The sequence below is a fragment of the Herpailurus yagouaroundi genome, unplaced genomic scaffold, assembly GCF_014898765.1.
Source record: "Herpailurus yagouaroundi ecotype Mexico unplaced genomic scaffold, PumYag 77, whole genome shotgun sequence".
NCBI lineage: Eukaryota > Metazoa > Chordata > Mammalia > Carnivora > Felidae > Herpailurus > Herpailurus yagouaroundi.
In genome coordinates, this window is record NW_024412388.1 from 14,848,918 (window position 1) to 14,867,051 (window position 18,134).

General features: G+C 51.7%; 1 protein-coding gene across 1 annotated transcript in view; it reads left to right on the forward strand.

The window, feature by feature from the left end:
- The window catches only part of VWA5B1 (von Willebrand factor A domain containing 5B1), a 39,659-nt gene that overhangs the window by 153 nt on the left and 21,372 nt on the right, over positions 1-18,134 (forward strand). The window contains exons 2-9 of the mRNA XM_040471526.1: positions 860-1,143; positions 4,628-4,773; positions 5,553-5,684; positions 6,307-6,431; positions 10,052-10,228; positions 14,859-14,969; positions 16,933-17,135; positions 17,568-17,682. Of these exons, the coding sequence (XP_040327460.1) occupies positions 860-1,143; positions 4,628-4,773; positions 5,553-5,684; positions 6,307-6,431; positions 10,052-10,228; positions 14,859-14,969; positions 16,933-17,135; positions 17,568-17,682 (1,293 nt within the window). The remainder of the gene's footprint in view (positions 1-859; positions 1,144-4,627; positions 4,774-5,552; positions 5,685-6,306; positions 6,432-10,051; positions 10,229-14,858; positions 14,970-16,932; positions 17,136-17,567; positions 17,683-18,134) is intronic.

Here is an 18,134-nt window from a genome sequence, read left to right on the forward strand (position 1 = left end):
AGGAAAGGAAAGCCATCCCCAACATGTACTGAGGGGAAGCCCTGGGGTGAGCCCTCTACATGCAGTGTCTCACTTAAACTTGTCTCAGCCCAAGTTCACACAGCATGTTAGTGACAAGTCAGGATTTGAAGTCAGACCAAGGATCATGTGACATAAGAGACTCTTACCGTTGGATCTGTGATCAAAGTGACATTTGTTCACCTGATCATTAAGACAGTCAAGAATCTTCGAATGAGCACCCACTGTGGGCAAGACACCAAGCTGCCTCCAAGTTGTTAGGGCTGCTCACAGTCTGGACGAAAAGCTGTACACGCATCGGGGGAGCCGCAACAGGAGGTGGAAGGCAGCTGTGCCAGAGGGGTCTGCGTAACGTCGGAGGAGGGAAGGAGGGTCCGACTGGGGACCAGAGAGGCTTTTGTGGAGGGGCTGGTGGCTGCGTGAGGCTGGCCAAGTAGGGGCGAGGGAACGGGCCTCTCAGACAACAGCAATAGACATGAACAAAGGCATCTGCCCCAAAGGTGGGGGGATACTTAAATGTGGTTCTTTGAGGGGAAGCAGGGTCTGCGAATGGGGGCGTGGCCTCTGTCCAGGTTGTGTGGGTCCCAGCCCCCCCCTCCCAGCAGGGTGCCAGTGGGAAGTACTCCAGCCTGGCCTCGGACCCACGTGGGTTCAGATCCCGGGCCAACGAGTTAGTTATTTGCCTAGTAACTTGGGCAAGTTGCACCCCTCCCACCCCACCCCCCACCCCCACCCCCAACCCCGCCGCTAAGCTTCAATATTCCCATCAGCAAAATGGGCTCTTAAACCTACCCCACTTCGAGGGGACTAGAGATAATACGTGCATAGCTGCTGACTCCAGGCCTGTCACTTAGGGACCACTCTGCAAGAGGGGGTTTCCGTCATCCCTCATTCCTGCACGCCGGGGAAGGTGGCTTTGGATGAGGATTTGGAGCGGGTCCTGTTCGTGGTCAACCTGGGGACCATTGTCCCCATGGAGAACATCACCATCTTCGTCAGCACGTCCTCGGAGCTCCCCACGCTGCCCAGCGGGGCTGTGCGGGTCCTGCTGCCTGCTGTCTGCGCCCCGACCGTGCCTCAGTTCTGCACCGAGAGCGCTGGCCCCTCCAGCCAACAGGCCCAAGGGTAAGGAGCCCTGCCCAGCCCAGGGCGGAGTCTCGGGTGGCAGCAGGGAGGCTGCGGATGAAGGCAGCGGAGTGTGGGGCAGGGGAGAGAGGAGAGAGGACGACGCTTGGTGGTACAGTAGCCACCACCCGAATAATTGCTCCCTTCTGCTCGCTTAAGAATCTCCCTGAGGGGGCGCCTGGGTGGCTCAGTGGGTGGAGCATCCGACTTCGGCTCAGGTCACGATCTCGCGGTCCGTGAGTTCGAGCCCGCGATGGGCCCTGTGCCGACAGCTCGGAGCCTGGAGCCTGCTTGGGATTTTGTGTCTCCCTCTCTCTCTGCCCCTCCCCCACTCACTCTCTCTCTCTCTCTCTCTCTCAAAAATAAATAAACATTAAAAAAAAAATTTTTTTTTTAAATAATCTCCCTTGAAATGCCCCGTGCTGCTGCTGGCCGGAAGCTCAGGTATTTGGACAGCTTGGGATTCGAATTTCCAGGCTTTATTTTTTAATGCACTCGAGGCATTTTCTTAGCACCCTAGTAGTGCTAGACAGACGGTGTTAGGGATACAGAGGGCGCCCAACCAACATGGCTCCTTCCTTTTTGGGACTTAGGGGGAGAGATCATTATCCAACTAATAACGTAACTGATGCGTAGGTAATTGCTTATGTATTGCATGCATAATTAATGATGTGAAAAGTGCAATGACAGCGCTGACAGTATGAAAGAGGAACCCGTCCTGGAAGGCCAGGGGCCAGGCCAGGCTTCTCCAGGGACCGGAGACCAATATTTCAGCTGTGAGCTGAGCGATGAGAAGGAGGTGGGCACCGAGAGGAGAGTTCCTGTAGCTGAGAACAGCAGGGGCAAAGGCCCTGAGGTAGCAAGGACAGACCCCAGAGAACTGAAGCACGGGTGACACGAAATGAGGCTATAGACACTTAGGACACCCTGTAGACCTGGCTGACTTTGGATTTCTTCCAAAAGCAACAAAAAGCCAGTAATAGGGGTTTTAGGAAGGTGGGACTGGGAAAACTACAAGCCCAGGACAAGAGGGTTTCTCTGTGCTCTGCCGTGCCCCCCCCAAACAGGAAAATAAGGTGGGTCACAGCCTGAGGCACCTGCTGCTGAAATTGGGGCTCCCCCCTTCCCCCCCGACCCCATGGGGACTGAGGCGGGTGAGCATTTCCCATGCAGGGAGAGAGGAGGCCACGGTCAAGCAGCCAAGCAGCCTGCAGCATCCAGATGTCTTTGGAGGTCTTGCATTTTATCATTCACATGTGAATTTTTAAAATCTATGCCATAGCGTCTTTGTGCTACTCTGGCATAAAAATAACACTTACAATTAATGACCAGTTGAACTGCTTAACTCCGCCCCCCCCCCCCCAAGTCTTGTCTCAAACCTTTGGGCCAAGTTGAAATCCATGAAGATGTACCATATCCATCCAGAACTTTCATGCACACCCTGGTAGGACTCCGGGACAGCCGGGAACACGTGCCCATCGGGACACAGACAGCAGTGTCAGCAAATGTCTAGATGCCACCTTTGAAATGCTGACCTCAGGCTGAGCCAGGGGGAGGGTTACGGCAGCTTCCCGTGTGGAGTGAGCCTTGAGTGCAATTTTCAGTCACTACATGAACAGTAATTAAACACCTACTGTGTGCCAGGCACCGTTCTGCGTGCGGGGAATATACAGCAGTAAACCAGACAGACAAGGTCGCTGTCTTCATGGGGTTGGCATTCTGACAGCAGAAGGGGGGGGGCAGAGAGTTAATAAAGAAATAAGCCCATCACATGTAATATGTTAGGCGAGTTCTATGAAGCTAAATGCTGTAGAGGCTAGGGAGGATAGACTGGGTGCTATTTTAGCTAGAAAGGACAGCTTAGGCAACATTTGCGTGATCTGAAGAAAGGGAGGGTGGAGATATGCTGGAGGAAGAACATTCTGTGCAGAGGGCAGCGGGAGGGGTAAGTGCAAAGGCCCTGAGGCAGCAGCGGGCATGATGTGTTGGAGGAGCGGCCGGAAGGCTAAAACATCTACCAGAGTGTGAGACAGGTCAGAGGGATGATGGAGAGTCAGACTGTATAAGGTCTTGAAGCCTAAGTGAGGACACCTCTTGTCACAGCACAGAAACTTGAGGCACCAGCCAGTCTCAGACCAGGAACAGCAGCTTGTGTGCTGTCTTTGTACGTGCTGACATCGGCCCCAAGTCTTCTGTGTTTGAGACACGGGGCCTACCGGAGCTGGGGACACTCAAGACCTCGGTGGATGGAAGAACAAGGGGCCCAGGAGGCCCTGAGAAGCTTATCCCTGCCCGTTCCAGCAGGCAGAGTAAAACACGCTCTCAGGAGCAGCCTGCATCAAATCCCCAGGAACCTCGGAGCTGTGCACACAGAGTGACACGAGAAAAAATAAGAATAACAGATAATAATACCAAGGGTTAGTGAGGGTGCCGAGAGGAGGAGATTCCTGTCCATTGCTGGCAGAAATGGAAACTTTGCAGCCTGGAAAGCCAGCGGCTGTCCTTTGACCCACGAACCCCAGAGACATTGTTTCCTAAGTCCACAAAAGGGATGCAGACCTGCTGTGTTATCTGTTAACCCAGGGAGGCAGGGAGAAGAAGTACAATATAACAGATGCCCCCAGGTGACACGCGTCCCAGCAAAGACTGGTTTGCACAGCGCACCTGGACAGAGCTTAAAAAAACAGCAGTGAGCAAAACAAGGGAAGTGATGGGCCACACACACACACACACACACACCCCACAGGGTGCTTTACAAGGAGACCTGCAGATTAAGCACGTAGAACAAAGACCTTAGAGGGTGTGACCCTGAGGGGTGGGGGATACAGTAGGGTCAAAGACAGGGTGGGGGATGACCCAGAAAGAGAGCCTGGGAACTTGAGCCTTCAGCAGGTGACTCACTGAGCAACTCACTCTCATTATTATCCACATTTAATGGATGGAAAACCCAGACTTGGAGAAGCGGCTTGGGCAAGGCGCCCCCGGCTCACAAGGAAGAGCAGGGATCTGAGACATTGTGTGATGTTGTGTGAATGTCCTCAGCATGGAGCCAGACTCACCCGGTGAGGACACGCTCTCTGCCAAGTGCTAGTTGTGGGAACTTAGGCTAGCTGCTACATCTTGCTGAGCCTCTGTTTTCCCATATGGGAAATGGGGGTCCTGGGGGCCCTGATGCCTCTTCTACGGGAGGTGGTGAGAACGACAGGTGCCAATGCTTTGGGGCACCAGGCCTGGCGCCTGGCCCATCCACCGTGAGTCGTCGGGTCTCATGTCGGAGTCCAGGCTCTCCCTGGGGTCAGATCCCATGGCCGAGTAAGGGTGTGGGGTGGGAGGAGGCTCCTCAGCCCCCTTTCGGGCTGGGCTGCAGGGAATGCCGAGGCCGCTTGGGACTCACCGTCTTCTTCCATTTTCCTGCCGCTTCCTTCTTTCCTTCCTTCCTTCCTTCCTTCCTGCCACCTCCTCCTCCTTTCGGCCACCTCCCCAGCAAAGACAAGCATTGCTTCGGCACCCGGGCCCTGGACTCCTGGAACAAGCTGTGCCTGGCAACTCTCCTGGACACCGATGTGTCCAACCCCATGGAATACGAGTTCAACTTCCAGCTGGAGATTCGCGGGCCGTGCCTGCTCGCAGGTGAGAGAGGGCCACCCAGACCTGGATCGGGGCCGGAAAGACCTGAGGCCTGGAGGCGGGGAGGGCTTCCAGCAGAAAGCTGCCAGGGATAGAGAGGAGGGGGAAGGCAGGGAAGCTGACCCTCCCAGAAGCACATGGAGCTTCGTGGACCCCCACTTCCTGCTCCCCAACGTGTGGCCCAAAGATGAGCCCCTCCCAACGACGGGTTTCAAGGCTGCCCCCATGCCCACCTCAATGGCTCCCTTGCATAGTCAAATCGGCTGGGGAGTTTTCAGATCCCACCACCCAGATCCCACCCAGAGCTGCTGATGACAGTGGTCTGGGCTGTGTCCTGAACACTGGAATATTTAAGAGCTCCCAGACGATTCTAACATGCAACCAGAGTTGGGGACTATTGTTCTGATGGCTCCCCTCCCCAACCCACTCAAGGTTTTAAAGGGACATGAGGACGCAGTTTCTTGTCAATGAGTGTTCTCCCAGAGCAGCACGATGGCATTTACAGAGTGCCCAGCCATCGAGCCTTGAGCTCTTGCTTTCTTTATGTGCACTATGAGGAAGCCACCCTTTGATCCCAGTGGATCCTGAGGTCAGGGCAGGAAGGGCCACAGACATCGCCAGTCTTAGCCCCCATTTTGCAGATGGGGGAATTGAGGAGGCCTGTCCCTGGTTGCACAGCAGGTCAGGAGCCCCTCATCTCTGACACGGGTCTTCCTGTCCCCAACGGAGCCCCTATTTCTCCTGAGACTCCTGAGCTTATTCCATGTTTCTGTGCCACTCAGGGGTGGAGAGTCCCACCCACGAGATCCGAGCTGATGCTGCCCCATCTGCACGCTCGGCCAAGAGCATCATTATCACCTTGGCCAACAGGCACACCTTCGACCGGCCGGTGGAGATCCTCATCCACCCCAGTGGTACTACGCGCCAGGCGGGGCCCCTGGGAGGCCTGTGGGAGGGAGGAGGTGCTGATCCTGTGGGGCAGAGATACGAGGCCAGCCCGGGAGGGGGGGGGGGGCGGGCAGCAGAGAGGAAACCAGCAATAGTGGCTCCTGGAAACCTGACTCTAGTTGGCGGAATTGAGTGCCTCCTGCCCGGATTCTAGCTCCAGAGGCCCTGGGGGTCTCATCCACCCAATGGGGAACTTGGCCTCCAGGCCAGCTGAGCAGGTAACCTTTGAAATCCCAAGCTCAGGGAGACCCTCGCAGCTCTGAACCCTCAGAGAACAATTCCTTTGTCTCTTGAAGGCTTCATAAAATGTCAGGATCTGAAAAAATCAGAGCCCAGTCTCACCCCCATTTTATAGATGGGTAAACTGAGGCCCAGAGAAGTGTGTGAGTTCTCCATGGCCACTAGGCTCCCCTGCCTGGCAGAGAAGGAGTCTTCCCAAGGCCCACGCCACTCCAGGCAGCCAGGGGGTCCCTCCCCCTCCCCACATTGGGAGTCCTCCCCCTCCATGAAGATCTTCCTCCTAAACCGAGGCCCCTGGCCTTGCCCTCCCACTCGGACAAGTGCCAAGAGTTGATCTCATCTCTGCAGAGCCCCACATGCCGCACGTCCTGATGGAGAAAGGGGACATGACCCTGGGAGAGTTTGAGCAGCACTTGAAGGGAAGAACGGATTTCATTAAAGGGATGAAGAAGGACAGCAGTGCAGAGAGACAGGTGCGTGTGGCTGGAGCCAAGTCGGCGGCGGCAGAACTGGGGTGACATTGGGGGCTCAGTCATCAGAGGACCCATGAGGATGCTGAGCAGGGGAAGAGGGTGGCTTGCCCGGGTCCCTCCCTCAGCACGCTGCTGGCACATCCTGATCACTGTTTCCGCCTGTGGCTGGGGCGCTGCTGGGACATGGACGTCCAGATGCAGCCGTCACTCTGTCTCCCCGTCACCCGGCAGGCACCCTGTCTTCCTGCCTCCTGCCAGCCCACCTTCTCCTAATGCCACCGAGGTGCCTAAGCCAGGCGACGTTCTAGGCTGGTGGCAGAAACAACCTTGGTCTTCTCCAGGTCGCTTCATCCCAAGGAGCCCGCAGGTGCCCTCTCAGTCCCACCTTTACCCCTGGGCCTCCATTTTCCCATCTGCTGAATGGGTCTCCTGCTCTTCCTTCCTCTGAGATTCTTGCAACTATTACCTAAAGAATAAAGGCAGAGCAGAGAAAGCCGGAAGGAGACCCTTTCTTGGCCCTCCCCCTCCCCCCATGAAGTGTCAGTGTGAGAAAGCCTCAGCAGGGGGTGGGGGGGGGGGGCGGCTGGGGAAGGCTGGTAGGAGGCTGAGCCGGCAGCCTCTCCTGTTCGTGGCTCTGCACACCAAGCCGGGCCCTGAATGCCAAGGCAGGTGCAAGGACGATGGCATGCTTCTTTTTCTGGTATCCCCGTTTTAGACGAGAACGCTGAGGTTTAGCACCCAAGAAGAACCACTCAGCTGAGAGGAAGGGAAGACCGTTGGCTTTGGTGACATGAGGTTAAGGACTCAGAGTCAACCCTGTGGGGGCAGCTTGGCTGGATCTAAGAGCCCCTCCCTGACTGGCAGAGGACCGTGGCAGAGGGGGAGGGCATGGGAATATGTAGACCCTTCCCTGCTCGTGCCAACCCCTTCAGCAGACATCCCCCTGGCAGGGCCTGCTTGGTGGGGGGCAGGAGGGATGGCGAAAGGAAAGGGTCAGTAGCTCACTGCCCCTGTCGTCGCATGTTGGGGACCCCACTGGGAACATCTGCCTTCCCAGAGGGGCTCCCTCACCCAGATGAATCAGTTCGGAAAAGAGGTTGGGGCCAGGTTCTCAGAGTGGGGGTGTCCCGGAGCTCTGAGGACTGTAGCATGTGGGCAGCAGTGGGGGCAGTGGGTGTCCCAGGCCTGGGGCTCCTCTGCCTGCCAAGATTAAATCAATTAGCCCCGGGAGGGCGGAAGCAAATGAGAATTTGCCACCTTGGGTTGGTTATGCAAGTACCCTGTATTCCTGTGAGCTCCGGGGATGACAGGGGATCACCCAGAGCCACTAAGAAGTGATGAGTTTATTGCAATTGGATAAAGGCAGCAGGAGGAGACATTGGTGAATCCTGAGCCGGGGTCCCCACGCCACCTCGCTGAGAGGCAAAACTCAGGTTCCCAGAAGGGGCTCCTGTCACTGGCAGATGAGGCTGTTGCTGCCTTGGGCTCTGTCTTCCGGAAAGCCAGGCTGGGCAGTGGCCTTTGGCAAAGGAGCTCCACGTGGGAGGGAGAGCGTGATCCCTCACGGAGGAGGGAGGCAGGCATCCAGAAGGTGAACATCAATCATGAAGAGTGGGTATGACAAGCCGTCAGAGGCTGTGATTTAGCAAAGAGGGGGCAAATGACACAGAGGAAGATGCCACGTACAAGAGACAGATGCAGAGAGAAGCAGAGACAAGTAGAGACAGAGACTGGAAGAAAGAAAAAAAAAAGCAACTCAGAGATGCACACATAGGTGCCCACACAGATTCACTTCTTATTTATTTATTCAACAAACACTATGTCCCCCAGGAGATGTCAGGCTCTGTTCTAGGCACTGGGAGGACACTAAAAACGACATGTCCTTGTTCTCATGGAGCTTACATTCTAGCACAGACTAGAAGTAAACGAATGAGCAAGTTCAGGGGCAGAGAGGGCTGGGGAACCAAGAAAGAAATACCGCAGAACGATAGGCTATAATGCGTGATAAGCATGGGCGCTGCTTAGCCTGGTGTTTAGAGAAAGCCTGTCTGAGAATGAGGCCTGGTGAGTGGTGAACAACGGAAGACCGTGCACAGAACTGAAAGCAGAATAAGGGCGACGCGTCTGGGAAACAGGTGGCCAGCGTTGCCGACATGTCGTGGGCAAAGATGGCGGGGACAGGTAGGCAGGGGTCAGGCACTAGGGGGCTTCATAACCGTGTGCAAGGCATGGGGGAAGCTGTGGTGTAAGCAGCAGAACAAGGATGATCACACTTCCTGCTCTATGTAGAGAACAGACCACAGGGAGGTAAGAGTGGTTGACAGAGGCATTAAAGGTCCAGACTAGAGACAGTACGGTCCCAAACTGGGCTGGGGGTGTGGGTAGAGACAAGAGACAAGAAGACAAGTTCAGAGCGCATCTCAGCGACAGAGCTGACAATGCCTTGCTGAACGACGAGCCGTGGGGGCGGGGGGAGGAGGACAAGCCCTAGGTCTTGGGTGTGAACACACCTGGGTGGGTGAAGGGGCTGAAAGGAAAACACTGAGAAGCAGACACAAAGAGGCACGCGCACCAGACACAGTCAGACGAAGAGGCAGACAGAGGAAATGGGGGTGAGGAGAGAGAGAGGGGCAGGGCGAGGATGGAGGAAATGAGATTCGGCGCAGCGTGCGTGGTGAGTCTGGAAGCAGGGTTCAGCAGCAGCGTGCCAGGGCAAGTGAAGAGAAGACACAGAAAGATAAAGAAGTGTGGTGCTGTCCCGCCTTTGATGTTTATGAGTCCATCTTTCTACCGGGCTCTGAGGTAAGCCCTGGTAAGATGGAAAGAGACTCAGGTATGGCCTGCCTGCAAGTAGCATACAAGCTAGGAGGAGGCAGCCAGGTAAGCAGAAACATCGCAATGTGAGAAGCGCCTGGGTCCTCACAACAAACAGCAGCAGATACAGTGATGGTGGCTCCCGTGTAGAGACACTTGCTCTGCGCCAGGCTGCCGGCAGGCTTCACGGGCATTGCATTTAGTCCATATAACTCCGTGAGATCAGTACTCTTGTCTTCATTCCATGCGTGAGGAAATTAAGCAATAGTCAGTTCACCCTGAAGATGCGGGCAGGCATTCTAAAGAGGTAAAATCTGAAGACGGAGTAGGAAGTTATCAGAGGGAGAGAAGCGGTAAACCCAGGGAAACCAAGTTCACAGCCAAGATGAGCCGGAGGGAGTGGCTTAGACGCTGGGGGTGAAAGCCAGAGACACACTTCTCAGCTGAGGTCCTGCACGTGTCCATCCCATAACCACCCTGAGAAGGGGATTCTACTTGCCCCATTTTATAAATGAAGAAACAGACCCAGAGGAGGGACATGCCCAAGATCACACAGCTGGACGGTGAGAGCTGGGATTTAAACCCCGGTCTTTCTGCCTCCAAAGTCTATGCTTGCTGTTTGTTGCCACTGTGAAAGTCTAGCAAACAGAAGAACCGGGTATGGTCGACCTGGAAGTGTCTCTCGTGCGGAGCATGAGTGGGATCTTGACAAAACCTGGTGAGTAACAGGGGACCATCATGAGCCCCCAGGAGCAGCTCTGGACGCCTTGAGAGCTCAAGTGAGAGAGTTTTCCTTTCTTCTCCAGACAGAAATCATCCGGAAGCGTCTCCACAAGGACATCCTCCACCATTCGGTCATCATGCTCAACTTCTGCCCCGACCTCCAGTCAGTCCAGCCGAACCTGAGAAAGACCCATGGGGAGTTTATCTTCCTCATTGACCGGAGTGGCAGCATGAGTGGGACCAACATCCACCGTGTCAAGGTACCTATAAGAGGACCCATGCCCCGGGATTTAGGGCTTCAGCACTTCCTCAGCACTCTCTGTTCCAAGCAGCCCTCCTTCCACACCTGAACTACTTTCCTAAATTACTCCGGGACTAAAAGGAACAACTCAACTTTCTAAAATACATTTGAACACAGACACCCAAACTCAACTTGTTCCCCAAATAAAACCCTGAAATGGATGAGCAGAGGTAGAACTGTTGCCCATTTACCTACCAAGGGATAGAGTCATCATCAATAGCTTTCCTTGGCACTCTGCAAACCTTTGTTGAGTGCCTGCTTGGGCTGAGACATCTCACCAGGTACTGAGTGGAGAGAGGCACAGAGAAGAGAGGAGGGAACTCCCATAGCATCAGGTTTATGTGCCAGATACAATACCAGCCACTTAATGCACAGCGTGGTGTTGAATCCAGACAATAATCCCGTGAGGTTGGCCCTCTTGTCACCATTCTCCAAATGGGAAAGCCAATCCTGAAAATTTCAGTAACCTACCCAAAGTCACACAGCTACTGTGGTCTAAGATCAAACTCATGTCTGTCTGTTCCTACCACCTGACATCAGAGATTCATTGCACATGGCCTCAGCCATTAAGGACTGTGTACAATCCACTAGAAAATATTTGGTTCATTCTTTTTTTTTTTTTAAGTGCCTAATATGTGCAAAGCCCAGTGCTTGGCCATCTGGAAAGACAACAGGTTGTAAATGTAGTTCCTGGCCTCAAGGCGTTCACAGTCGAGTGAGGGAGCAGCCCTGCTAACCAGTCATAGCTGGGAGCATGGTCCCACTGCAGTGGGAAGTTCTGAAGGAGTACAGAAGAGTGATAAACTTTCCCCCCCACACACATATCCAGAAGTGTTTCCTCTCCTTCAGGAGATTATTCACCTCGATTATGGCATTATCTAACTCTCCTTTGTATTTTTCATTGTGGAGAGGTATGTCTCCTCTGCTGGAGTTATGAACTCATTAAGGGAAAGGACCAGATCTTTCTCATCTATCTCTCCCCATGGAGCCTCGCTCTGTACTTACCCATAAAAAGCCCCCAGTTGCTGTTTATTGAACTGGGTAAAGGCTCATAGTTCAAGGAAATGAAGGATGCGGGAACAGGAAGAGAGACAGTTCTGCTGCTGTCACCTGAAATGTCATCCCTCCCCCTAGTTTGTCTCTGGAGCAAACTCTTGTTCCCAGGGCAACAGGATTGGCAAGGAGGGGAGGGGTTAGAGGGGATCTGTGATGCCAGGTATCTCCTCAGGCTTGCCATGACTAGGTTTAATCTTGAAGTATGCCTGAGCAATCATGTATGAGACCCAAGCTCCTGTTTGAGGCCTCTAGACGCTGAGGTACAGGACTAGTTGTCACCTTCTCCCCACCTTTGTCTGCCATCAAAAGCAAGAATTAGGGGCGCCTGGGTGGCGCAGTCGGTTAAGCGTCCGACTTCAGCCAGGTCACGATCTCGTGGTCCGTGAGTTCGAGCCCCGCGTCGGGCTCTGGGTTGATGGCTCAGAGCCTGGAGCCTGTTTCCGATTCCGTGTCTCCCTCTCTCTCTGCCCCACCCCCATTCATGCTCTGTCTCTCTCTGTCCCAAAAATAAATAAACGTTGAAAAAAAAAAATTAAAAAAAAAAAAAAAAGCAAGAATTAGAGTGGGGAGCTGTCCATAGTTCTGCTGAAGTATGCTCCAGGACTGTGTGGCCATGTGTATTTCATTCCATAGCTGTATCAGTTTTTAAGACATCTCTTCAGTTATTCTTAAGTATCATGGGATCTTATGATAGCTCTTAGCATTTAAGTCATTTTTCCTGCCATTTTCCAGGTAAAGAAACTGAGTCCCCAAGAAGCTAGGTGTTCTCCCCAGCACCACAGGGCTAATGAGGAAGTCAAAGCCTCCCATATCTTGGATCAGGGCTCATTTTCCTTAGGTTGCTGGTAGGGTATTAGAATACTCTTTTACTGAGAAAAGCTCTCTTCTCTATGTCATTTCTGCTGCATGGCTTAATAGAAAGAGCAATGCTTGGGTTTGGGGATCAGTTCTGCCACTGACCTGCTATGTGGCTTTGGACAAGTGGCTTCTCAACTCTGGGATTCATTTATCCTTTCTGCAAAATGAGCAAGAACGATTAATTCAGGGAGGGCAAACATATGTCACACATCCCTTTGTTCCTCTCTCCTAAAGCCAGACAGACATCAATAATTGACCATGGCATTTTTTTCTCACGCTGAGCCTGGACTCATTCTCTACACCCTTGTCATCTCAGTGGTCCAGGCTGTTACTACCAGTTAAATGGAGTCAGTTTATGAGTGGAAATCTATTTCCTGAACTAAAGACCTTTCCAAACTTTACCCTCTAGAATTTTCAGACAATGACTTCCTCTGACTCTCCTCTCAGTCCTTTCCCCCTTTGGAGTCTCCCCTGCTCTCTTTTCCAGTTCAGCTCACTGAGCTCAAGGTCATCTCTCCACAAATGGCTTTGCATTGGCACAATCCATTCTGCTACACATGCCCCTTTTAGAAAAAGGTACAGAAATCACTCAGGCACACGCTCCTTTCCCCACTGACAACGAGGCCATAGGGGGGTTGCTTGGAGCATTAACTGTGTGCCATTAGGTAGACATTTTAGGGAAAACTAGGCTCAGGAAGGTGGGAGAGAATAGAAATCCAAACAGCCACATCAAGGGGGAAAGTTCAGCCAATTTAATTTCCTGCAGCTGGTCTCATTCTTCAGCTGCCACTCGATGCCAAAAACATGGCTTTAAAAATTCTAATAGGTGTGAGCAGAGACAATCTGTATGGATCAGCAGAGTCTCCCGCTAGCGGGAATATACATTAGTGGCTAATGAAAAAATAAGCAGATATTGACTTCTTTTGTAGAGAAACAAAATGTATTGGCACAGGCAACAAAAAGAGACAGAGAGAATGGTGAAGGTTGATGTTAATGTTTGATGTTTGTGGAGGGGGATGGGAGAGGGGCTGCAGGTCTGTGGTGCCTGCAAGGCTGTATTGCTGTGGAAGTTGCCAAGACAGACTTGCAAGTGCTTCCTTCTGGATTCTGGAATATAACAGTTTGTCTCTCTGTGAAGTCAGCTGAGATCCCTGGGGTGCCATCAATAAACCCCTTGAGGGTGACAGAGAGCCCCTCATTTCTTAGCTCTGTGCCAAGGCAGAGCCAACATGAATAAGGATCTCAGAGCTATGTTTTAAAAGCTGTCTTAGGTTTTGCAATCCAGAGCAACTTCTTAACCCTCTGAGCCTCAGTTTTCTTTTTAATGTTTTTCTTTTTGAGAAAAAGAGGAAGAGAGAGTGGGGGGAGGGGCCGAGAGAGAGGGAGACACAGAATCCGAAGCAGGCTCCAGGCTCTGAACTGTCAGCACAGAGCCTGACGTGGGGCTCAAACTCCCGAACTGTGAGATCATGACCTGAGCCAAAGTTGGATGCTTAAATGACTGAGCCACCCAGGTCCCCCTGAGCCTCAGTTTTCTTACCTGTAAAACAGAGGCAATGCTATTAATATGTTTCTCATTGGGGTGGTAATAATAACCATTTACTGAATGTTTACTAAGTGCCAGGCTGAGGCTTAGAGGAGGGACATAACTAACCCAAGATCAAGTTAGTAATGGGGCAAAAGTGAGATTTAAACCAACATACATCTAACTTCAAAATGTATCTTCTTAACCACTGTGCTGTAATGCATGTTAAAGAGATTAAATGAGATAATTAATAGAAAGTGCTTAGCACAGGATTTGGCACATAGTAATTGCTTGATATTTACCACTGCACTGTTCTATAATCATCACCATTATCAACATCATCATCATCATCATCCCCCGCCCCCACCATCTCTCCACCTTTCTTCTTTGTCATTATTTATTTCAACAGACCTTCATCAAGGTCTCCTGGTGTTGTCTAGTTAAGCAGGTTAGGACTCTACTGTTCACAAACTTCAGAGGCAAGGTGACACATGTTTGAGTTTTTGACTCCACTATTGTCAGAATGCTCACCAATGACTTATCGCACCCCTCTGTGCCTCAATTTTCTCTTGTATAAAAGGGGAATAATGTTGTGCCTGCCTAAAGGGTTATTGCAAAGATTACATACAGTAATGTGTGTTAAGTATCTCCTGGCATTTAACAAATATGAACTGAAGAGACTGTCCCTAAGAGACTTGTCCCCTAGTTAACAGTGGGGAGGGGGCCCATCTGATGCAGAAGGCCCTGGATGAAAGCCAGAGGCCTGTTCCATCAACAGTGTGCCTTGGACCCAGCCACATGCCTCCCTTAGACATTGATTTTGTTTTTGCAGAAGGGAATGGATATTCTCTGCTCTCCCCAACTCTCAGGGTCAGCAGGAGGTGAAAGGGAACTGGCAAATATAATAGAAGGACTTTGAGAAGTCAGGCTTGCTACACGGGTGAGAAGTTTTATGATGATGGCTTTGGTCCAGCCTCTGGTCTCCCTGTCAGCAAATTTCTAGATCTGAGGGAGAAGGCAATGTTGGGTGCAGGCGGGGGGTGGAAGGCCTGCCTGGAGGCCGCTTCTGGCTGGGATGAGAACACTGGTGTGTGGTGGCAAAGGTCGTAGCTCCTTTCTGAATTCTGAACATCCCTTTCTTGCCTGCCAGGATGCCATGCTGGTGGCTCTTAAGAGCCTCATGCCGGCCTGCCTCTTCAATGTCATTGGGTTTGGATCCACATTTAAGACCCTCTTCCCTTCCAGCCAGGCCTACAGTGAGGTAAGGAGGGGGAAGGGCTGGGTCCAGGAGTGGATGGGTGGTGAGGAGCAGAGGAAAAGAAGAAAAAGAAGGAGCAGGTAGCCCTGAGGCCAGCCTCAGAAGCCATCCCTCACGTGGCACCTCAGTGATGCCCACAAGCAGAGAACCAGGGAGGCTATCTCTGGGTAGGCTGGCTTCTAACATCTCTTTTTTTTTTTTTTTTTTTTTTTTTTTTAGTTTATTTATTTTAAGAGAGAGAGAGAGAAAGAGAGAGAGAGAGAGAGATCATGCACACATGTGCATGAGTGGGAGAGGGGCAGAGAGAGAGAGAGAGAGAGAGAGAGAGAGAATCCCAAGCAAGCTCCATGCTGGGCTCAATCCCACAACCATGAGATCATGACCTGAGATGACCTGAGCCAAAATCAAGAGCTGGACCCTCAACTGACTGAGCCACCCAGGCACCCTGTCTCCTCTTTAAAATAAGGAATATTTTAGGCAAAGTGTAGGTGTGCACAAAGAGGGGATACAAGGAAGGGGTGGAGATAAGATATATCCTAGGCCTGCCACTCACTGAAGCCTCTGTTTCAAGAGAACAATGGACCCATGCAAGGTTGAGCTAAAGGAGGGAATGGAAAGGGGATTGTGGAGTGAATAGGTGGGGAGGTGGGCTAAGAATAGAACTCACAAGGTTCAAACTACAATTTAGAACAAGAGGGCTGGGGCCCCAGCAGCATGTTCAAAATTGGAGCATATCCTATCCAGACCTAGGAACAGGAAGAAAGAAAGTAAGGGAGGGAGAGAAGAGAGGAAGGAAGAACATTTTTCAGTGAAAAATAACTTTATGGGTTTTTAAAATATTTTTTAAAAATTATATATTGATTGTCCCACAATTTCTAAATCTGGATAATCAAAAAGAAAAAAATTTAAATCTCCCATGATCACATCACAAAAAAAAAAAAGAAGAAAGAAAGAAAGAAAGTGCACTGTTATAGGCTTAGTATAAAGCCTGCCAGACCTTGTTCTATGTATTTACACACATTTTTAATAAAGATAGGATTAGACCTGCCACAACACAACAGCCTATCATAAGCATATTTCCGTGCCAGTAAATATTAATCTGCAGCATAATGTAAATGGCTGCCTAGTATTTCACTACACAGGTAAATCGGGACTTACTTAACTAGATCCCTACAGTTGGGCATTTAAATTGCTTCCATTTATTTTTCTATTCAGTCATCTTTGTAGCAAAGACTTTGTACCCATCCTTAATGATTCCCTTAGGATAAATCCTTAGTTCTGTTGGTTCAAAAGGGACATATACATTTCAAGACTTTTGCTATATGCCGTTACCCCAATCATGGGGGTTGAAAAAGCATCTTCGTGAATCGGGAGCAGGACATCTGATGTCCAGTGAGAATCTGTTCCTGCTGCAGTGACATCCATCTGATACAGCAGTCCTTGGCCAGTTGAGTTTCACAGTATTGATCCAGGGGAAGGGGGATCTGAAGCCCACGTCGGGGTACTTTGATTTCCTCAAAGCACCATAGGGAGTTAGCATCCCAGGCAGGCCAGGACTCAAGTCTTGAGATTTCTAGTGTAACGTTCTTATATCACTACACCTCCTGCCTTGCTCATCAGAAAAGGACACCTCATTTGTGCTGAGCAGTTGGGGCTTGATGTGCTACCTTTTAAGGGGTGTTTATATTTTTAATGAGGAACAAAGAAAGGACAAAGGTAAGTGAACACACCATCAACAGCATTAGGGCACTGGTAGGGGGTGTTATTGGGCAGAATCACCCCAAATGAGTCGCCATCTATTCCTCCTGTGCACAGACAGGGTTGAAATTGGGAATATGAGTCAATCCAGCGAGACCCAACTAAGATCTAGGGAAACAAAGGGCTTATCCTCCAGGGGGCTTGGAGTTTCAGAGCCATATGGTGATCCTGGGGGACTACCTTCCCTGCCTGTGGCACTTCCGTGCAGGAGAGCGTGGCCATGGCCTGTGATAACATCCAGAGAATGCGGGCCGACATGGGTGGCACCAATATCCTCTCCCCGCTCAAGTGGATCATCCGGCAGCCAGTGCACCGAGGCCACCCACGGATTCTCTTCCTGATCACGGACGGTGCCATCACCAACACCGGGAAGGTGCTAGAACTGGTGCGAAACCATGCCTTCTCCACCAGGTGGGCACAGGCTGAAGGTCTAGGGCTTGGTTATCCTGGGTGGCCCTGGGCTGGGGGTGGCTGAACCAGGGCGTCATGGAAAGTGCCAGAAGGGGAGGAGAGAACTCCCAATTCCTACAGTGCTTTGCGTCCAGGGTGGTGTAGCTGACTTCAGAGTTTGCCTTTTTGCCTCAAGAGTTCAGATGGAATGAGATGCCCACACCTCTGCTTCCAAAGGGCAGCTTTGTCAGAGGAAGTCCTTCCTGCTGCTTTGACTCTGTCCTGGGGTGGGGGTTGATGGGCTATTGTGAATGTGAGTGCCTGCTGCTGGCCCTCTTCCTTCACCTTCACCCTCTGCCTGATGTTAGGACCGCTCTATCCCTTTCCCCACCAAAGGGACAAAGGTGGCACAGAGGACCAGAAGTAGCAGCCTCTCTCCTCCCCTTCTCCCAGGTGCTATAGCTTTGGAATTGGACCGAACGTGTGCCACAGACTGGTGAAAGGGTTGGCAACTGTGTCCAAGGGCAGTGCTGAGTTTCTGATGGAGGGAGAACGGCTGCAACCCAAGGTGGGTGACAGGGGCTCAGTCTCTTCTGGTGCTGGTACCTCAGGGGTGGAGCTGGAACTTCATTTCATCCAGGTCTGAGCTCCCCGCTAGGCCACACTACACCCCAGTGAGGATCAGAGAGGTGGAGGCCACAGAGCAGGCACCTTCTGGAGCTAGTCCAGGAAACTAGATCCACTGGTTTCCAGTCACCGGATCTACATGCTCCATCCCCTGGCTGGGCAGGAGAGGGGCTTCTGAAAGAGTCACTGCCTCTATGGATACGAGTTGTGTTTGGGGTCATTTCTGACCACATTCCTGATGGTGACAAATGGTGGCTCAAAAGAAATCTAAAGGACCCAGAAATCAAAGGGATTATAGTCTTCTCTCCACTTTCTGCACAGTTGGCACAAGTAACTCAACCCTTAGAAAAACCCTGTGTCAGCCCAGGTCTTCCAGGAACCAGGGACAGCTCT